The sequence below is a fragment of the Pseudorasbora parva genome, chromosome 10, assembly GCF_024679245.1.
Source record: "Pseudorasbora parva isolate DD20220531a chromosome 10, ASM2467924v1, whole genome shotgun sequence".
NCBI lineage: Eukaryota > Metazoa > Chordata > Actinopteri > Cypriniformes > Gobionidae > Pseudorasbora > Pseudorasbora parva.
The window spans coordinates 22083798-22107502 of NC_090181.1; the positions used below are offsets into that span (position 1 = coordinate 22083798).

Genomic DNA, 23705 nt, shown 5'->3' on the forward strand with positions numbered 1-23705 from the left:
TGTTGTTCATAAATGTGTTCGTAAGATCCCTGTTTTTGTTTGACCCTTTTCTGTGTAGATGAGTTCACTTATGTTTCTTATTTGCTTTTCTACTCGGGTCCTACTGCGATGGGATTTGTTTTGTACCCAACAGCTACTGGGAACTTGATTAAAGCAGGAAAGGTCTTTTTCTCCAGTTTAAAATGAATATTAAAAATGTTATTAATTCAAAAATGAATTGCATTCTCCCCATGTGCAAGAAACTAAAGAAATAGTTCATGCTTAAACTACTGTTCAAAAGGGTTTGGGGTTAGTAAAAAAATTTTTTTTTAAATATAAATGCTGTAATTTTGAACTATTTATTAGACATCCTGAACAAAATAAATATTTCACAAAAATATTAAGCAATTATAAGCAATATTTTTCGAGCACCAAATCATAATATTAGAATGATTTCTGAAGGATCATGACACTGAAGACTGGAGTAATTGATGCAGAAATTGAATCACAGGAATAAATTACATTTTAAAATATACTAAAACATAAAACAATATTATTGCTCTTACTGTAATTTTGATCAATAAATGCAGCCTTGGTGAGCATAAGAAACTTTAAGATGCATAAAAAAGACTTACTGACCCCAAACATTTGAATGGTTATGTTTTTTTAAAAACCCAAATGAATTTCTTACTCTGTGGAACACGAAAAGAGATGCAAATAGCAGCCCAAGCTTCTCTTTTCCATACAGTAGAAGTGGACAATGATGTTTTTCAGTCAATAAAAGCTTGTGTCAGTCTTTACCTCACAAAGCTATCATGACAGCCCTTGTTCCCCATCCACTTTCATTTTATGGAAAAGAGCAGCTGCGACATTCTTCTAAACAATTTTTTTTTTCTATGGAAGCAAATTGTCTAGATTTGGGATGATAGTGTTTGTTTTTTCTTCTATTCTTTCAGCAAATTTTAGCTCCCCTTAAAGAATGAACCTCTGTGTATGTATATGTGTGTGAGTATGCTAATATATTTGAATTTGTGTAATGATGTTCTTGATTTTGGTTTCATGTAGTACATGCTGTTGTATGTGCTGTGCGAATGTTAAATGTGCTGTACTGTGTTATGTGTAAGAATCTGGAGAGCATTCGTTGAGTCTGAAGGGTTGAGAATCCCAGGACTGTGTGAAGTGGATTCTCGGGCCAGAGGAGTTCAGACTCAGCTTCCAGGGATTGTTCAGTTCTTGCTGTTCTGAACAGCACCCAGACACGGCATACTGGTGCAGTTTTCACCTCAGGGAGTTTCCTCCATCCTGACCACCAGGGCATGTGTTCATGAAGTATTTCAGATCCAGACAGCTGGTCTGGGGTCTGTTGCATGTGGGAGATTTAGACTGCTCAAAGTGCTATGAGCATCTATGAAGCTTGATCCCGCCACAGACATATTAGCCCTTCACATGTGCCCCCTCCTCCTCCTCCTCCTCCAAATTTGAGGATGCTTTATTAGCAAAATAATAATTTCATCTCCTGTGTGTTTATCCAAGTATTAAACAAACATTTGACTTTTTAAAGGGCATCACTCGTTTGTCTCTGTAGAGACAGCGTGTAAAGGGCTTTTTCCTTTTCATTTTCTGTTTATTTGTCTGAGTTCTTTGACACTTTGGTCTTTTGTCACTTTGGTCTAACTGGTGTGCTTGATCCTTGTGTGTGTGTGTGCGCGTGTGTGCGTTTGCGTGAGCGAGTGTTTTCTGAAAAATCAGAATGCGTAAAGGCAAGTGCTGAGAATGTTTCTGATCTACCATTTTTTACCAACTTTAAACAAATAAAATCTTAAAAAGCATGTTCAGTATTTCTGGGTGTTATGTTTTTTTCTCTCATGGCTTTATGAGGTCAAGATGGTCTCTTAACTTTATATAATACGAAGATGAGAGGCTATTTATCACCTCAATATTTTTTTTTTTTTAAATATATAGTTCTTAAAATGTCTGAATTCACAAATTGTGGTTAATATAGCAACAAATTTAACCTAACCAAAGTTTCTTAAAGAAGTTGTTAAACTGTTCACTATTTGAATTATATTTTTTAAGGGTCTATGTGACCCTTAAAAGCATATAAAGCATTTCAATTGTACTTTCTCACAGACATGTCATGTTTCGTTTTCAGATACAAATGCCTTAAAGGTGTTTTTGTTCACATGTTTAAAGTACTACATAATTGATACCCCAATACACTTTAATTTTCAGTGAATTAATATTTGTTGCTGCTATTTTTAGATTATTGTATAAAAATAAATTAAAAAAACTTAATGGAGTGAACAACAGGGATGACTAATAATAAAAAATTAATGAATGATTTCCTATCTCTCACATACAAGATATAAGTTACAATATTTAGTTTAATCTGGATTTTGATTGGAAAAAATATCATAAATATATTGTTATGAACAATATACATTACTTTCACAATCACTATGCACACTCTTCTGATTTAACAGGTTGGACACCAACAGAGTGGACATTCTGAACTAAAGTCGCTGCATCATGTCTGAGCAAAAAGAAGGTTTATCAAATAAATATATTGTATGGATTTTTATACCAACTTTTTCCCAACTGAGTGGACATGAGGTTGACTATATAAAATTTGAAAGATAAAATTAGTCAAAAAAAGATAACATAAATAATAGAGGGAATAGATCTCACTTTTTTTCCTCCAAAAATGACTGCTTGATGATTTGTCATATAACCTTTCCAACTTTTATTTTGAAATCAAAGTAGTCAAAAATAACAGTAAACAATAACTTGAGACATAAAATCTTCATTGATATTGTTAATATAAATGTAATAACAATAATTGTAAAACAAACAAACAAACAAAACAAAACAAAAATGTATAGTAAGTATTGTATTTAACACGAAAATGGGATGCACGCGTGCCTGGGAACAGGAAATATGGTTCAATATATTTATATATGGTGGTTCAAAATGCTGTAAAATGTCTATTTTTTTTATCAACTCCAATATGCTTAGAGTTCAAATGGTGTTATTTATGACTAATACAGTTTCAAAACTAGTATTGTTCAAGTACGATTATGATTTTGGGCCTGGGGATACCAAAGGCCAGGAATCTGAATCCCAGGAATGACCCATAAGCAGCTTTGTGAGGATGTATCATTTTCTTCATTGTGTTGTTTCTATGAAGGAAAAAAACTTTATACATTTACTTGCTAGACTGTTGCTTTTTTTTTTTTGAATGCTTTTAATCTTTTCAGTTAAACTCTCATTGCCTTCAGGTGTGAAAGAGCTTTGCAACAGGATGGCCACAAGGTGGCAGAATAAAATATACTTTTTCTAATGTCTTAACTTCTTTTCCCCCCTCAAAGCTGTTTAAAATGTGCAGTCTAAAAACAAAACTTTCTAGACTAATATATAAGAGATTTGTATGTCAGGACACTAATTCAAATACCCCATCCTAAATTTGATCCCAGATGGTGGATTTTCTGCCATTATAATCTGTCGAGTCAGAACAAGTCTGGAATAGCAGAGCTAGGCTCAAATTTCTCACCAAAGATTTTTTTTCTCATAGTTTTGATAGGTCTGTACCAGGTCTGTACTTACATAAGTGGCCTCCCTGTCAGCAGAATGAGGGCAGCATCCAAAATCAAGTCATGTGACGTCCTTCAGGGATATACAGTACTACAACAGCAGAGTGTGTGATGGATTAACGCAGATGTGAGTACAGCCCAAACTCCCACCAAATCGTTCACTGTGCTACTTAAGAGACAACTCATAAAATAAGATTAACAACAGCATCAAGAAGCTTAATTATGTAATATATTCAGTATAACAAGCCAACATAGAAAAACCCAAACTGGATTAAACTAGGATGCTTTTCCAGAAAAAGGCCTTAGTTTCACTAAGCAACACTATGTGCTTAGAAACGAATGAAAAAGGTAATATCTCACCTCTCACACTAAAAATTGAAATATCTAATTTATTTGTAAATTATTCAACATTTGTAAATAGATTAGTAGCAATATGACAGCAGAAGTTTCTCATACTACTTATCATCTTTATACCTTATTTCCTTTCATTTGCTCATCTTTTCCAATATGAGCCCCTAAAGCAAAATGTGTTTATCAGCATGGCATTTTAGGTTAATTGTCCCCATAACCCTCTTTACTGACCTGAAACAAGATCACGAAAGCCCCATATAGCCACGCTGAGTTCACGGTGTGTTCAGAGGTGTTCTTAATGGATATTGATTTCAGTCAGTTTGTTATTATTGGGCCAGCATTGTGAACAATTAATTGGATGAGTTGAATTAGGATGTTTTTGCATTTTAATTCGTTGTTTGTGGTAGATGCATTTACAATTTTACATGTTAACAAAAATAATATTAGCCCATCACAGCTATGAGAACAAGCAACACATTTCACCCAAGTGTGATGCAAAAATCACTCTTGCCTGGAAAATGTTAGGATACCCATGTCACTCCTAGATGATGAAAGCATCGTCTAATGCTTGTAATGTTTCTTTTTTTTTTTATTCTTGACGTTTTATAAGCTATTGCATATTTAGATTAAAATACTTAATTTGCACATTTAAAAAAAATACTTTAAAGTTTGCAAATAAATTAAATATTTAAAGTTTAGTTAAATGGTAGTTAAATGGTTAAAAAAAAGTGTTCAGCATGTTTCGTGGTTCATCTTTATCGTATTTCACTGGTATTAGTAGCAACTATTATAACACTGACCCTATTATGTATTGATAAAAAAAAAAACTAGGACAAAATTCATTGTGATACATTGAGAATGCACTCGAAAGGCCAATTAAGATTCACGCTTCTGAGTAAGTAAATTTGTGCTATTGAATGAGGTGACCTGCCTCATGCATTCCTGTGAAAATGATTCAAGGGTTTTTCATGGTTGACAAACCTCTACTAACTACTTTTAACTACCACCAGACTCTGGAAAGCAGCTGTGTGATCATCGGTCAGACCTATTTCCTGTTTTTGCTTCAAATGAGCTCATCTTGTGACACTATTACAGTGTTCGCCAAAATAAAATGTACATCCCCATGTGGTTCTGTTGCGGTGTAAAATAATGTGACAGGAACTGATTTCAATCCAAAACAAACAAACAAACTTTTTTTTTTTTTTTTTAAATGTATCAGTATTGTACTAATTTCCTTATTTATTTCCTTACAATTAATTTACCTGTGGCGTCATCTAATGCTTTCTTCAGGTTAATCTTTAAAAACACTGTTAAATGTATCTTTAGGAAATCTCAACATGGATACCCATTTTTCATATTAAACAATCTCAGGACCTTTTTAATCCTAAATCACCAATGTGAGTGCGTGTGTTTCCTGCTCCGTGTGCTGGTTATTAAAAGCGAGTTTAATGCTTGGCTGGTTTCACATTAACAGACCAGTGGAACACAATAACCTCCAGCCTCCAGGGAGTCTGGGAGACCTTGTGTAAGCCCTCAAACACTGCTGCAATGTAGACGCTCTTTTTATTTTTTTCCCCTTCCTTGTGCACATATTTGTTCCCTCGCTTTCTTATTCCTGTTTATTTTTTGTAGATAACAAGCACGTGGGTTTAATTTCCAGTGAAACTTCTGTGAAGTCCAGCTTAAGCAGAAATGAAGATACAGGAACTGATCGTGTTCTATTCCATATTGCACTTTATTCAGTTCCATAGAACTTTCAGGATCTAGAACAGGTTCTAGAACACAAAGACAGAACCATCAGCCTTCACCGTCACAGAATGCTTATTGCTTTGCATTTTTTCCTTCACATTTTCGAGCAAGTAGAATAGAGGGCTCTGACCCTGAAGGGTAAATTACATTTCAGGAATACTAAAGGACAGAAAATGAACACACACAAAAAAACCAACACAAGAGTACTAAAAATGAATGTCTATGGAATGGTGTAAAAGTTGTATGGTGTCTGTGAGTGCTGTGATCAGCACCATTAATAGAGGCTTTGAGAGTGGCAGGTATGGGTCGGTCATGTGATTTGGCATCCAGGTCATGACACAGAAATGTTGGTGCCCTAGGATCGTTGGTTTAAATTTCATGATGGAACTGGCTGGAAAGTTGATTCTATCTCCGGGGTTGGTTATGATGATGATGAGGACAGCGGCAGGTGTCGATAAGTCATGTGATTCTGCATCCTGGTCACATGACACCAAGGCTTCAGTGGTCCAGGATCCGAAGGTTTCCGGACACTATTTTGTTTTCCAGCATAGAGCCGGCCGGAATGTCGATTCGGTCTCCGTGGTTGGCTATGATAATGACTGTTCCCTAGGGATGACAGGAATAATCAGACTGTGCAACATCCTGCTTAAATGTCTGATTGCAGAATTTAAGAAGCTCTTTGCTCTTACCTTCAGTGAGACCTGCTTTCCGAAGGTCACATCACCAGACACCGTCAGGTGATCCAGCTCTAGCATATCTGGAATGCTCTCGAATCGTGTGATGTATTCCTGAACCTGAAAGACAGAAAACTGGATCAAGGTTTGCTAATTATTAGTTGGATTGGAAAATATACGTCTCTTGTGAGTGATCTTTGTGGATTTCTGCCTGGCAGACCTTGGTAAAGTCACATCGGTAATGTGATTGTGCCTTGTACACACTGTGTAGTTTGAGAGGAACACCATGTGTTTTGAATGGATCATGTGTTGTGAATGCTTTGTTAGGTGCAGTACCTTGGTAAAAGAGCTGCCCAGTTTGACGTGAGGAGTTGTGGGAAACTCACGCTTCTCGCTCATGGTCAGAGACCCTGCCTCCAGGCTGTACAGATTGGACATAACTAGTAGGAGGTCAGATGTGGTTTTGACAGGCAGGAAGCGGCTGCGAGGCACGTTGATGCCCAAGGCGTTATCAAAGCACTTGATGGCCGCACCCACCGCAGTCTCCAGCTGAATAACATTCAGACCCCCATCTAGAGTCTTGAGAGAGAGAAAGAAATGATTTTACACAACAGCTTTGTAATTCTCTTATAATTGTCCAGACAAATGTATTATTTGATCATCACAGTCAATGTCATACATTTTCTAATTTGATTAATGACTTAGAAATATTAATTTTATTCTTAAAACATATTTATATGCAAGTTTAAATACATAAATAAACAACTAATTTTCAGTCTCAGTCTTTTATATACCCCACTTTTTATAAAATTGGACCTGAGAAGATATTTAAAGTCGAATTGAAATGGAAATAGCAACAGATCTTTTTCTCTGTATTGTGATGTAGAGTGGAAAAAAAAGAAGAAGAAAAAAGTAGGGTAGGGACTTGTATCCATTAATCGAACTACATGAATTGGGATTTCATCACCAGAGTTGTCACTCCATTAATGACATTTTGATTAAAAAATTACATAAGGAAAAATGAAACATATGCATGCATGAATCGCTCACAATAAGATTGACAGCATGCATTTAGAAAACAGGTAGGGTGAATTTTCATTTCATGCTGACTTATGTTATTTGTTAAGAATCCATGTGTACCTGTTCTATGAAGAACAAACAGTGATGTTAAATGGCACAGAGGAAGTGAGAGGTATCACTTCAAGCACTGTGAAGGGGGTCTTGGTATCATACAGGCAGAAAAAGTGTAAGGTTAAGCGGAAGGCTTTCTAGAATGGACTCAAATTTCTGCTGGATGAGAGTCTGGGCCTTAGGGGAAGAATTTGTGCTACAATAGGAAGCTCTGCTAAACTATGTACTACTCCACACACAGACACACACTTTAATGATTATCTAAGTGCATAGCTGCATACCATAGAATTCTACTGATTTTCAATATTGCAAATAAAATGTATAACACAACACCAACTTTGCATGTTTTATACTGTGTTATAACCAGATCAACCTCTTTTGTCTTAACCAGCTTCATGTGTGGAGAGGACAAATTATTTGCCACTTGTAAACTGAAAATGCTGCATTGCGTTTGGTTTAGGCACACTGGCACAGTGAAAGAATAAGAAAGATAACAATTGTATTTTATGTATCAGTAGTTTTTCCAGTTGAGGAGGTCCTTGAATGTCTACAAAGGAGTGTGATGCTAATTTCTAAGAATTTTGTCCCTAAAGTATAATATAAACTGACACACACAAAACACATCTCATCTTATGGTTACCTTTCATTTCTTTAGTCTCCTGTGATGGACTGAGAACAGAAAACCCAACAGAAGTGGTTTATAAATGTACTTTTTTTTCGCCAGTTGTAAAACCCTCTACAAACCCTCTGACCATACACTGAAGCCTTGAACTAGACCATAAATGATCTAAAAATGAGATATGGTATAAAACAGACATTTATACACAGTAGGACTGTGCGATATTGAAGAAAAATGCGATGTGCAATATCTTGTTTAATAATGCGAAATTCGATATGTGATACAATATTGCAATTAGTATGTAAAATCTATTTAAATTATATTTTAAAAAAATATTTAAAAACTGAGAATAAACCATTTGTGTTTCACATTCTTTCTGTGAAAAGAAAACATCTCTACAACTTCCGATTTCAAAAAGTGACCAGCAGTGTTGTTCACTTTTTGGTGTGTGTGTGTGTGTGTGTGTGTCTCAGATAGCACGAGACTGCAAGTTATTGTTTTTCGCAAATTATTGCGTTTAATAACTCTTTTTAACATTAAGCAAGTCCCATAAGTAACAGTCATGTGCCCAGTCTATTCTCTGCTATGTGTCAACCTAAAACGGACACTTTTCACAATGTTGAAGTAGCCTATCAAAATCATTCAGATATTGCGCACCGTTGAGATATGCATATTGCGATATGTACATTTGCAATATTTCAATAATTTCAATATATTGCACAGCCCTTATACACAGTCTCCACAACATTAGCTTGTTAAAGCACTTGTGTAAAGCATAAACTCTAAAATAAAGATGGACGACACATCTCAGCTCCTTTCATTGTAGAAAAATCCCCAGAGTCTGCACAGTAGTGACCTTAAGATAGATCTTTGGTATCAAGGTCCTGCCCATACTTCCGCTCCCGCAAACTCAATCTCAAGCACAGCTGTCAATTTTGACGTTACTTTGTTTTTATAGCATTAAGTATCTAACTGAACCCAAACTTATTACAAAAACAAACACTTGTGTTGAACATACTATACGTCTGTGTCATATAAGGACCACCTAAAAAAGACACCATCTTTGGGAAAAAACATTTGAAGTGTAATTGAATTTTTAATTTCGGCTTGCGTCTTATTTGATTACAGAGAGGTGTTTATGACCCATACTTCAGCCAGCCACTAGGGAGCGATTGAAATGCTTTGGCTTCACTTTCAGGACAAAAGTCACAAGCTGTAGCTATGTAAATCGCAATAAATTTGGCACATTTTGTTCGGATTGTAAGGGTTAGTTTAAACCTTTTCTAATAATTTGATAGGACATGTAAAGACGGACTGAAAGCTGAACTGGAAAGTTGGAAAGTTCAGTTATAGAAATGACAAAAATGTTGTAATGACATAACACACGGAAGAAGCCATTGTTGTTGAATATAGTGTCATACATGACTGTCATTCTAAAATTCTCTGTGCACTCATCATTGGTGAAGTGGAGCAGGACAACATTGTCCCATGAGTCCTTGCTTTAGACTCTCATCCACAGACAGACACCTTTTTTTTTAACTGCTTGATAAATATAAGCAGCATGGCCTGAATAGAAAAATATTAAGTCTGCTTTCTATAACTAGAAAAAGAAGCAAATGGTAGGAGGATGGCTAGTATGCACAAATAGTATGAAAGCTGTGTGCGCATGTCAAAAGATCGAATCCAATTTGAAGCTTGTGGCATATAAAAGCACATCTACCCCAATAGGAATGATATCATTCTGATCCAAACGAAAAGTGTCTATATAACTAATTCCTTAGATACAAGACTTATAATATGTAATATACAGATTTTCCACACAAGCTGTGGTTTCTGTAAGTTTTTACAGTTAGACTTTTCTTACCTTAGGGTTTACTATGATCTCCATGTCCATGGCATTCTGTTCCTGTAGTCTCTTTATGGCAGATAGGGAGATCCACAGGTTGTTGGTGTTGAAGATCTTAAACTTGGTCACTGATTTGAATTCATCAACATGAGCCTTGGGAACCTGGGCGATCTCCAGTAACCGAAGCTTACCATCATACTGAATGAGCGTACCTCCCTAGACAACAAAAACGTGCATCATTCAATGGAAATGCAACAAATACAAGCCTTGTTCCCCACAAATACACCTCATTTATGTTTATGGCATGAACAAATCTTGTCACCCAAGACAATGAATTATCTATATGGAAGTAAATGCAAATGACTAAAGTCTATAAGTAAAGAATTACTGGCCCTCTTTACACCTGATTTAAACATCTGTCATCTTTCCTTGTCTTTCGGTTCAGAAATATAAAAATGTTTTAATACTGTCACTAATTTAAATTTAAGTATCAAAATAGAGCTGAGCTAAGCATGTAAGAGTTTAAATAGTGCCTGTGAACAAGTTATTGTTCACAATAACTTGTTATTTATTTTATTTATTTTTGCATTTATTTTTGCATAATTCATCCTGTTTCGAAATTAAAAAACAGTGTGGAAAACATGCCTTAATTTTTTTAAACAATTTGTATAGGTCTTGCATAAAATTTAAATACACTTGGACTGTTTAAAAGTCACACTATTGTTTTGTACTTTTTTGTGTTTTTTACTGTACAATCTTAGTCATAAATAATATCCTCTCACCTTCACATCTGCTCTAGTCTTGTCTGTGACCTCCATGATAAACTCACAGCGTTTGCCATTTGGCTGGCTCACCAGGTGATTCAATATACACAGGTCTACTGTTGCACCCAGGTTATCGATATTGGAGACAAAGATATACTCCTTCCCTTCAGAGATGAGCTGCTCCAACAGACCAGAGTTATAAAAGCTGGCATAAATATCACCATGCCCAGGTGGATACCACACATCTGCATTCTCTCCTGTCATGCCCATGTCCGTAGCGACAGGCAACAAAGACTCCTTATTTATCCGTGGATACCTGAAAAAATTCAGAGAAAGAATGTCTGAATTTCTAATATTTCTAACCCCTTAGATTTATGTAATAATAAGCATCAAATTGGTTATTGTCCATATTATTATTTTTAAATAATAATAATCAGAAGTAATAAAATAGATAAAATGGACAGATGAATTAGATGCAAACACACACATTAAGTATCATATCTTTACAGAAAGAAAATCACACTTCAAGCCTTGTTTATTTCATTGGCACAAAAAATACTCTGCTTATGTAAATGTGTTTTCAGAGGGGCTCTAAAATCTTCTCTGGCTCCTTATTCAGGTCAAATGAAACCAGGGAAAACATCTGACGCTTTATGTAGCCTTCATCCTCCTCCTCTTACTTTCATAACATTGTCTCTTCCACAAGCTTCAGCTTCAACCGGGACTGAATATGTCATCTTTTAGCACTGTATTCTGAATAACATATGTAACCGTATCCCACGAGCATCTGTTGTTAGCTTTGAGATAAATTTCAGCTCTGACGAGTCCATTAAATATTAACATATCCCCATTATTGCTTAAAAACCTCATCAATCTTTAACTTGTTTTAACAAAACTTTTAAGTGTTTGCAGGCTAAGGGTCAGCCGCATGCATTATGAGGGTGAAGAAATTCAAGTTCTCACCCTGTGCTCTCTGTGCCAAAACCTTAATGCCAAAATGTGTTTTTGTTAGATGTGTGTGCTCATGCAAATGTCATCAGCAGAGTTGTATATAGTGCTCAAATTACATAAATGTTCCTGTGTAAACATCTATTATTGGTGTGTTTTAGCAATACTCAAAATACTTACTATGATTATAGTCAGATAAATCTAAAATTTGGAAGGGGCCTTTTTTAAACCGAAGGGGCACATACCCAAATTTTTGAAAAAGCTTTCAAAAGACGATTTTTTTTTTTTTTTTTGATAATTAACCTTTTAATGATTACGATCATACTTGTGTTATTAGAATGTTCAGTGTTTCACGCGATCAACTTCTAAATCTGCGTTTGCGCTTTGGCTGGTGTTGAACCAGATGTGATCAGGGCTCATCATATATGACAAAATGTTTCTGAGTCTGACATTTAAATACAGATAAGTACTAGCAAAAACGTATGCATTACATGCAAAATATACACGGACATCTGTGGAAGCAGCAATAATATCATTTGACAATCATTGATATGATATCCGATATTCTACACATTGCGCAAGTAACTATAATGCTAACAGTAATCTTAGAATAGGTAAAAAATTAATAGTGCCCCAAAGTTGTCGTATTTTGATGAATTTTGGAACTTCTCACACCGTATGCCATTAATGCAGAACCAGATTTTTGTGTGTGCTGTTGATTGGAGGAATCTGTCCAAAACTTTACAAAACTTTTTTTTTTTTTTGCCTTCTGTTTAAATTACTGTTGCTGATTGACCATACTCAGTGTACTAATGGAGGACTTAGGTTTGCAGGACTTTAAAGAGCAGCCTTTGATTCACAAAATACACTCTACAATGGCAAGATATGGTACAGTTTGCCTTGCAGTGTCAGTGCTAATGCTTTATTTCTATAAGGTAAGCTACAAAATAAAAAAATAATACTAATACAAATAAAAATATGCATGACATCCCTGAAAAAATGTACAGTTTTTATTTATTATATTACGTTTAGGTTTGCATCTAATATAATTAGCTTTATTTAAAAATAAATGTAAGTCTATTTTATGTCAGGTAAACAGGTTTGTGTGTGCGCTTGTATGTGCGGGTTATACCTGCTCTGGTTGAAAGTGTGTATCTTGACTCTGTGGTGCGTGTATTTCTGTAAGATCTTCTTGGTGTCTTCATCCGTATTGAAAGAATTCATTAGCACAAGTGGAACCTCAGCATTATATTTTTTATTCAAGTGCTGAAGAGACAAAAGAAAACAAATGAACTTAAAACATTATCAAGCAAGTTAACAATGACTGAGATCCGACAATGTCTCATCAATACTATTACAGGATAACTTATTGGTTTAAAAGGTTCAAAGTGTCTGAGAACCTTTGTCAGGTTTATTACATTCAGCAGCACATTCTGTTTTAACTGAGAGAATCCATCATTTTAAATAATAAAAGTTATTATTTACAGCAATGCTGTAAACGTGTGATCTTAAACACCAGAGACAAGCTGATTAACAGTCTCAGGTGGACATACACTGCTTTTCTTACTTAGTATTATTGTGTTGTTTCTCGTCCAAATATTTACAAATTCTTAAAACAAGAAGTATTTACTAGATAAGCAAAAGTAATTGTCTTGTTTTGGGAAAAATCAACTCAAAATTAAGAGTTTTTGCTTAAAATAAGATTATTTTGCTTACCCCACTGGCAGATTATTTTGTTTATTTTAAACAAAAACTCTCTTAATTTCCTCCAAAAACAAGACAATAATTTTTTACTTTTCTAGTAAATGTTTCCTAATGTAAGAATATTTAGATGTTTGGACTAGAAACAAGACAAAATACTAAGTAAGAAAAGCATTTTTTGCAGTGTAGACATCTCTCCTATCTAATCTCGACAGTTACATTGATGAACACAGTCAATAATTAATCACAATAGAAGTATTAGGTCAACTGGCCAATATCAACAGTACTGCAATAAACATAGTAAGTAAAAAAAAGGATGCCTATTGTTGGAGCACAGTTTAAGACTAGTGCTAGACACCAGTTTCAGATGTAATTCTTAAAATATTCTGATAATTTTCAGAAATCCTTAACTAAAAGGAACATGTCCAAATGAATGCAGATGCCTTTCAACATAGCACAACACGTTGACCGATTTTAGTTCAGTTTTCTGTAATGAATGTATGCCCATTAGTTCTAGCAAAAAGAGAAGCCAAATGGTATAAACTGGCCTAAGGGCTTGTAAAGGCCTGCTAATCACAGAATTGACAGCCTGTATTTCTGTGGGAGAAGGACAACTTACCCATTTACATGAACTAATGGGCCTTATTCAGTGAGCAGGATATCTGACGACATGAGGCAGGTAAATAGTCTGCGGAAGAGACACTGAGCTGAGTGTTCTTCAGCGAGGGCGTCCCACAGGGCTCAGTATTCTGCCCCTATCTTTTTTCCCTCTTGCCCAGAACACAGCTCTCTCTGTTTCAGTTTCACCCTAAGTTCTCTTTCATGCACACTACCTACAGTCCATGGCACTGAGAGAAATAACTAGCACAGAGCCTGTTGCTCCTTGATCAAAATGCTCACTCTGTATAAACGAAGGAATGTGCCTGTGTTTTACAGCTGTAGATGAGTAGAGCAAGAAAAGGGAAAGACAGAGGAACATATGTTTGTGATTTAAGACTTATGGGTGGAGGTCTATTTGGAGCTTTCCGAAATCTCAGACAGCTGCTGCTTTTTCCACAGCTGGAGTGATTTCATTTATATTTCATTCGGTTTAAATCTGAGAAGCTCTCCTATTTGAGATGCATTTAAAATAACTGTCTCACAAGATAAAAACACAAGAAGGATTTTAGAAAGACATTACAATTCTATGATTTTTTTTAATTGCACATTTTGAAAGGTAGTGATAGTAATTTGTGACCCCATCTGTGAAACCCCGGCTAAAGTTGCAAAATTTAATTATGAGATTTTGATCGCCAAAGTGTCATAGCCATAAAAATGACAAAAAATAGGTAATTTGTGTTTATTGGTCTAAATGATAAATTATACAAAGGGGTTTGAGATAGAATACTCAATTTTTAATTCATAACATTATAAATACTGAAATTAGTGATTTTTGCACAAAAAAAATATCAAATGCGGGCTCCCTAAACATCGATTTTAATCATCTCAGGGGGTTTTCAGCGCAACAACACCAGCTGATTCGTATGTTATTCAGTTCAGGAACTTATTTTTTTTTTACCATTAGGAAGAGAAAGACATTAATATCAATCGGCACGATTGTCAGATGTCTGGCAAGATATTTTCGTGTCATCGCCAATATTTTAATATTTTCTTCTTTGTTTTGTAGCTCAACATTGTGCTAATAATAACCATCTTAATTTAAAGTCATATTAGGCCTGCTATGTGTCTATTTAAAACATGTTGTGGATGGGTGCGTCAGATTAATGCAGTTTCCCAACCGGGGTGCGCGGCGTGCCGCGTAAAAGGTTTCAGCACGCACTTTGCATCGCGGTTCATCTCACATCTGATGTCGCATATTTAATATGGGTTGTAACTTGAAAATAATGCTTTATGCATGTCTCTGTCGATGGATACATGTGCCGGCTCCTCTGTTATACATTACAACAACACCGATAATAAAAAAAAAACGTGGGCCAAACGGTCTCTCTTAGTAAACTTTGTTTAATGCATGTGAGTGCTGCCGTATCTTCGAATATGAATACGGGTGTAGAGCCAGTAGACGCGATTGAGAACTCACGTGCGATCGCGATGTGAGAAGATTTGTCTCCGTGCGGTCATCTGAAAGCCCGCACATGCACATCTCAGCGCGCAACTATATTGAGCTCTCTTTCAAGTCTTGCGCTTGAACGGACAAACTCACACAAGAAGTAGCCGATGTCAACATGCCCATCTTGATGAGTATCCAAGCAAACATAGTCTGAATATGCCTTAAGTTAACATACAGTCGAGAAAGCGATACCCCTGGGTCTTAAAGGGGCAGTAGCCTTTACTGCTGTCTGTTTAATGTCAAAGAAGATAAGGAATCACGCACTGCTCTTGATTGAAAAGCTTTTATAAGTTTAATAAGGAATAATATTTAATTTAAACAGTTAAATATGCAGTAATTCTTCATTTGATTACTTTATTCAATTTATTTACCTAAAAACTAATGTTAGACCTACCTGAAAAGAAAAGAAAAAAGCATTATTTTATTATCTTTGCTCAATAGCTGCTTGTATTTAAGTTATTTGTTGTTTTCTTTATTTTTATTTGACAGTAGTCCTTTTTTCCATGAACATAGCAAATACCGAACCATACAGAAACCGTGAACCTGAAACCGTGAACCTAAAACCGAATCGTGAGCAATCTGTACCGTTACACCCCTAGCGTAACCTATGGGAGGGGGTGCCACAAAATTTAGAACATTTTCAAAGGGCGCCATGACTGAAAAAGGTTGGGAAACACTGGATTAATGAATTTGAAGTTCATTTGACATGGCAGCACTTAAGCGCGAGCAGGAACAGAAAATAGCTGATTGCTTAAACATCTTTTCCAATATTAATCTCGGTGGAATTACCCCGAATAATTATATAACCGGGTTTATTGAAGAAAGTGCAGGTTGAGGGTACATGAGGGTAAATAAATGATGACAGAATTTTCATTTTTGGGTGAACTATCCCTCTCTTTAGTTTTACTCCAGTACTGTACTTAATGTAGCCCAGTAAAATAATTTAAGTTAGAGATTTTCAACTGAAATGTAATATATTAATTGTTTTGTATATTAATGACTTTTTCCATGGATATTTAATTTTATTAATAAAGTTATACAAATAATTTCAATTAAATGACTTGGTAATTGTTGCTACAATCAAGCTCTTGTACCCCCAATTCGTTTGAATGTTTTTGTGCTTTTTGGACATATGCCTCATAATAAATAGGCCTGCTTTAAAAAACTTTAAGAACTTTCCTATAAATGTGTCATATATCACTGAAAATGGGAGAATCTCAGCTTTAATGTGGTATATGGCTCATATCCAGGACAATTATGCATCAAATGTGTTGCAGTTTTAAAAATAAGCTTGTGTTTACATTGGAATTTCTCAAAAACATGATTTTCTGAGCCCGAAATTCAGCAAATCTTTAACATAGCCATACTCAGTTAATATTAGAGATATCAATGTAATATTTTAACAGAATGTTCTTTACATTATGTAGAATGATTTTATGTAGAAAACAGTGAATCACAAAAAAATGACTTTAGCAGGGTTTTCACAGACAGGGTCACATTTAAACCAAGGGGATCAAAGCTTGACTAGTTAGCATGGTCACTTTAGCCCCTGCTGAACAACTGTCATTGAGATGAATGGGAAGATATTCTAGACCTACATGGGTTAAACTATAAACGCAGTACTGCAAGCTTCCAGTGTCATGTGACTAACCTCAATCTGTTGGACGGTCAGATCCAGGAAAGTGTTCTCGTTACGGACACTAATGAGGCTCTTGGGCCCTTTGCAGCCCATGCTGGTTCCCAGACCTCCATTTAGCTTCACCACCACCAGCTTATTCAGACTGTCTGCTATGTTGTCCGGTATGCCCTTCACCTTAATCTTATCGTATGGCTGGATCTGAAACAAAGAAAAGAAAGTGAAGCAACTGTCAGTCAGGGCATACATACATTTTTTCAGCATCTGGAGGTTTATATATTATAAAGACCGGAGTTACATTCAGTAACTATACTGACGTTTCTAAATGTCATCCAGATGCTGTTGCTGTTGGTATGTGTGCCTCATTGGATTCATCTTGGATTAAAAAAATCTGAGGGGGTCAAAGGCCAACTATGAACATTTCTGTGGTCAGTCTTCAAGAATCATAGAACTCCAATCATCCACCACACACATTGTGCAAGCAAAACATTTTTCAGACAGAAACAAATGGCCATGTTTAACCGAATAAACAGTCCAACTGCTGGATCAATAAGGCAAGGGGGAGTGAAAGGGAAAGGCGAAAAGAGACAGAACAATGGATGTTTTTGAAAGAAAGAACCTTGCTCATTTCTTCATTCCTTTTGTTTCCCGGAGGGCCATAGAGCAGCGCCGTGAGACATAACTGATGAGTCAGATAGCAATTAAATATATCACCACGCACATGCTAATATTTAGTGCACAAAGACCCACTTTCTGATATTATGGAAAAAAAGAATAAACAATCAAACACAAACATGAAGAAGAAGAAGAAAAGAAAAAGATCTTCAGATCTACATCACACACAGCCACATTTCCGTGACATAAACAAACAGACAGATGGAGAGGATGATGCAACCAAGGTCATCTTGTTTGTCAGAGAGAAATCTGCGTAAGAGGGGGGTAAAGAAGAAAATAAACTGACCCCCCCCCCCCACACACACACACACATACACACACATTTGACCACCCTAGACACGTTTGCGCACCCACCATATATTGGAATGAAACGTAAATATTGTGATATTCATCATGTATTCGTGTTAATTCAATGCATTTCAAATAAAATGAATTGCGGTTTTGTAATTAGGGTACGGGGTCATTTAATTGTAATTAAATGAAATTATTTTGTAATCATAATAACATCCATTAATACTCCTGCTGAAAAATCATCCAGTAACTGCAGTGATGAATGTCTGTGTGTGTGTGAGAGAGAGAGAGAGAGAGAGAGAAGCAAATCTGCAAGTGATTTTATTTTATTTTTTTATATAAATGCAAGTGATTTTATTTGTTTATCAAAAGTCCTATCAATCCTGCCTCTACCACGATTGTGTCCATCTGCTTATTGTTCACCAGTGAGCCAGAGCAGAACAAATTGTAAATCATACAGACAATATTTTTTGTCTAAATGGTAGCAATTAATTTAGTGTATTAATAAACATATATTATGTAAATATAATAACACCCATGAATGTCCTTAACCTCTGATCAGGTGTTGTTATTGTTGTGGTGATGTGGGCTAAGAATTATTTTTCAAGTTTTTAGCGTGCTCAATTTAAGTAGCATATAATCCATTATCCTTTCCTATTGAGACCGAAAGTTAAAATGGACATGTATGTAAATTAATTGTTACTTCAGACGGTATCTGTAATGTTTGTGGTCTTTTCGGGGCAGGATAAGCAATATATAGAAAACGTTGGTCACCGACTTTATTACAATGGAATACACATATCTCCCCTATAATCCCTCATCTGAAAGCGACCTCTGCCATCCAACACTTTCTGACCTCTTACAACTGTGAATCCTCTCTCTCTCCTTAACTCCGACTCCTCCCATCTCTTAATCAATCCACAGGTATTACTGCATAGTTCTAATTATTGTCAATATTGTTTCATTGTTTCATTATTGTTATTGTTATGATTGCTATTATTATTATTATTGTTGTTGTTTCCATTGTTGTCTTTGCTTTCAGCATTGTCGTCATCATCATCATCATCATCATCATCATCATCATCATCATCAACTATTATTATTGCTGTTTTAGAACTTCAAACCTGGTTTTCATTGTCACCACTACTACTATAGTAAAATCGATTGATTATTTCTAATTTTCCCCCTAATCTTTTCATGTGTTTTTAATGCACCACAATGTAGAAGAGAAATGTGTGTATGTATGTATATATAAATTGAAAAACCTCATAAACACTCAGTCAGGCAAGACAGGCGAGAAATGGTTTCTCTAGGACAGCATCTCTGTCCTAAGTTGAGACACTCGCACAATGTCCCCCTTCTTTTAATGCACCTTAGACACTACACACAACATAAAAATAAAATAAAAAATAAAATAAAAAGTATAGGGACTGAAAAGATGTGGGGGGAGAATTATCCTATATTATTATTATTATACTATGTGAAATTTATTGATCCATTGAAAGTGGTGACAATGATAAATATTACATAGGAAAAAAAGAAGAAAAAAAAAGAAGGGGACACTGATTATTACAGTGATGATGGTATGATGATGAGAAGTGATGGTAGTGATAATATAATAAATAGTAAATGGGTAATTTTGCTTATGAATACACACACCCACACCTACACCTTATACATTAACACACTTTTATTTCACTTCTAGAATTATGTAATTACTCGATTGTCAATTACTGCACTATTGTGGTTTGTATGTCTGTATGTCAATAAAAAGAAAAAAAAGAAAAAAAAAGAAAACGTTGGTGTGATGGGTGTGTCTACTGCACACTGCCGACACAGGTAACTGAACGAACACAAAATAGATATCTTTATGTATGTAATTATGCAGGAAATATTAAGCATGAACATATATCTGGGAGTATTATCATACTTTTACTTGAATATACAATACATACAAGCCTTTATTACTATTGCACTGTACTGTTTTAAAATCCAAGGTTTAAGTACATAGTGTAATGGAAGATCTTATTGGACTGCACAAAAATGCAATACAGCTATTTGTTGTCCTGGTATACTTAGCTAAAAAATGTATTTTGTTACTTTGGTCTGCATCACAGGCTCCATCCCTTAAAATGTGGGTTACCACTTACCTACCAGTTACCAGCTTACCTACGACAAACATCCGATAAATTTTGACTGATAATGCCTCCCTCTGAGAATATATGAAGGAACTTCCTTAACACGAATACCAGGGGTGTATTCCAGAAAGCAAGGTTAACATAACGTCACATATACAGTGAGGAAAATAAGTATTTGAACACCCTGCTATTTTGCAAGTTCTCCCACTTGGAAATCATGGAGGGGTCTGAAATTGTCATCCTAGGTGCATGTCCACTGTGAGAGACATAATCTAAAAAAAAATCCAGATATCACAATATATGATTTTTACCTATTTATTTGTATGATAGAGCTGCAAAGAAGTATTTGAACACCTGTCTATCAGCTAGAATTCTGACCCTCAAAGACCTGTTAGTCTGCCTTTAAAATGTCCACCTCCACTCCATTTATTATCCTAAATTACATACACCTGTTTGAGATCTTAGCTGCATAAAGACACCTAAGCATGGCATTTTCTGCACATGGGACAGGGCGGCTACGTTTTATGGAGAGGATGACCGGGCCATGTATTTCTGAGATTTTGGGGAAACAACCTCCTTCCCTCAGTTAGAGCATTGAAGATGGGTCAAGGCTGGGTCTTCCAACATGACAATGACCTGAAGCGCACAGCCAGGATAACCAAGGAGTGGCTCTGTAAGAAGCATATCAAGGTTCTGCCATGGCCTAGCCAGTCTCCAGATCTTCTTCTGATCTAGAGAAGATCTGTGTGGAAGAGTGGGCCAAAATCCCTCCTGCAGTGCAAACCTGGTGAAGAACTACAGGAAACGTTTGACCTCTGGAATTGCAAACAAAGGCTACTGTACCAAATATTAACAATGATTTTATCAGGTGTTCAAATACTTATTTGCAGCTCTATCATACAAATAAATAGGTAAAAAAAATCATATATTGTGATTTTGGGATTTTTTAAATTTAGATTATGTCTCTCACAGTGGACATGCACCTACGATGACAATTTCAGACCCCTCCATGATTTCCAAGTGGAAGAACTTGCAAAATAGAAGGGTGTTCAAATATTTATTTTCCTGACTGTACCATGAACTCCTGGTTGATGAAACCAAACCTTGCTTACTCAAAGGTACGCTGGTTCCTGGAGTAATTTCAGACAACTCAAGAATATGTTCCCGGTTAACACACAAGATATTCTCAACAGAGTGACGAATCAGTGATTCACCAAGCAAACAGACTCTAAGAAAAAGCGTGCCATTCAACTTGCTCTTCTTTTTTTGTTTAATGACAATTTACATAACCTACTTAATGCACATCGCCACCATATGGTGGTTGTGTAATAATTTTTTCAACCTTTTTGTTTATTAAGTATCTTTAAAAGTACTTTATTCACTGAGAATAAGGATTATATTATTTGATGCTAATTAGTTGAATGTAGATCCATGTATGAGATGACAATAAAATAAAAATTATATTTAAATTGAATTAACATTTAAACATTACCTTGTAATAGTGCTTTAGAATTAATATATTATTGTATATTATAACTAACTATATAATACATTTAGTTATATGAATAAAACTATATTAATTATTTAACACACACTGAATACCTCTTAAGCAAAATAACCCTGAAACAAGAGCTGCTCAGGTTGAGTTCAGAGAGTTGCTATGGCTACTTAAATACCATGAAAGTTACCTCCGTTTTTGAAACCAAAAGTTGGTTTCTCCGCTTGCTTACTCTTAAACATACCAGGGTAAGTCACATAATCTGCTTTCTGGAATACCTTCCTGACTGTTTTTTTAATCTCTGCTAATTTAATATTATTTATTTATTTGTACTTCCTGTCTTTAAAGTTTTGTATACTCTGTAACATGAATAAAACTTTGTTGCATGTTGTACTGTTAATGTTAACTTTCTACAGTGAGTAAACAAAATAAATTAAATTAAATCCAAGGTTTCCCTTATCTTGCTCAGTGACAAATGCTTGGAAATAAAGCTTCAGGTCTTCAAATCTATATGCAGTCAGCTTTCACTTCTCTGAATAATGTATTATTTTTTATGTCTTTTCGTTGGCACACATCTACTTTAAACATTTGGAGATCTTGGAAACCAATAAAAAGCTACAGATCAGCTCAAATTCTATAGCTTTTTACAGCATGGCAGTATGCATATAAATTAAATGTTATTTTTGTAAGTGTATATTTTGTCTAGTTAATTATGTATTTAAAAAAAACATTTAAGTCATTATCTTTACTGCTTCGAAATACATGCTGTTAATGAAAAAACTGTTGAATCATTTACGGTTATTGTACAAATAAAAACAATATTATATGACAACATAACCACAGCGAGTAACTGTATATGGAGAATTAAGGAATTAAGTTACGTGCGCATGTCTTACAAAGCATATTCAAATTCCGAAGAAGAATCATTGTTAACGAATGTAACAAATGTTGAGGCGTCTCGTCCATCAGCTAATCTGATATTCGCTATTGTAATAAAAATCGACGTATCTTTTAACAAGTAGGAGGAATTTATGACTTTAAACAAAAAGCCATTTAAATGTGTAGGACGTTTGTGTTGTAAGAATTAGGATATAAAAACACTTGATATGTAGCCTTCTCATTAAATTGGATGATTATGAGGAAATGCCAATATGTCATGAACCAATCCAGTCATTAGAGATCAGGGGTTGAGTCAGATCATTGAAATGTTGTTTCTGGGTTAGGCTGCGGTACATTCCATGTGCCCAAAACTCAAACCTGTCTCTCTCTCTCACACACACACACACACACACACACACACAAAACCCCGTACTATACCCACAGCATCACAAGACCAGAAATAATTAGCTCAGTCAGAAAGCAACAATTCCAAGTCTGTTTGCATCGTAAGCACATTAGAAGAGCTTCTTCATCTTGCAATAAGAGAGGCTGATGAACAACTACAGTGCTTAAAGGTTCACAGACGTGATACACTGCATTTGAAGATGAAAATTATCTTTAAAACATAATGATTGTGGTTTATTGAGGCAGGAAGACTCAAACTGGAAGGACAACATTCCCTTTGGTACGCATGCAAATTATGAGATGGCCTGCATTTATCTATTTATTTTTCCTTTCTGTTTTGTCTGTAATATAAATTGCTGTTGTATAATCTACAAAGAAATTAATTTGTACTTCTTTGTATGTTAGGTTTCACTGTTCTATTCTGTAGGGATTAGTTACATAATAATGTTATGAGTTTAAAACATTATATCGAGTATATCATGCATTAATCTCATGACATTTATATGCCATATTCAAGCATATATTATGACTAATCCAGACAGAATTAAATGAAACTACGACAATTTATTTCCCAGACCACATTGTATAAAACATACATTAAATCACAGCTGCATTAATCTTTAGTAAGCAGAGCAACTATGAAATGTGCAACAGCAACAATACTATTTCTAATGGGTTTGTTAATACTGCATATTTACATATTTTAAGATGATGACGGGAGCTT

The 23705-nt window shown here is 35.3% G+C and overlaps 1 protein-coding gene across 2 annotated transcripts in view; it reads right to left on the reverse strand.

The window, feature by feature from the left end:
* Positions 1 to 5636: 5636 nt before the first annotated feature.
* The window catches only part of ugp2b (UDP-glucose pyrophosphorylase 2b), a 31075-nt gene continuing 13006 nt past the window's right edge, over positions 5637 to 23705 (reverse strand). For both annotated transcript variants that reach the window (XM_067455529.1, XM_067455528.1), the window contains exons 4-10: positions 17111 to 17296; positions 12784 to 12917; positions 10722 to 11019; positions 9958 to 10155; positions 6680 to 6922; positions 6359 to 6463; positions 5637 to 6275 (exon numbers count right to left, since the gene is read on the reverse strand). In XM_067455529.1, coding sequence (XP_067311630.1) covers positions 6168 to 6275; positions 6359 to 6463; positions 6680 to 6922; positions 9958 to 10155; positions 10722 to 11019; positions 12784 to 12917; positions 17111 to 17296 — 1272 coding nt within the window. In that variant the 3' untranslated portion in view covers positions 5637 to 6167. The remainder of the gene's footprint in view (positions 6276 to 6358; positions 6464 to 6679; positions 6923 to 9957; positions 10156 to 10721; positions 11020 to 12783; positions 12918 to 17110; positions 17297 to 23705) is intronic.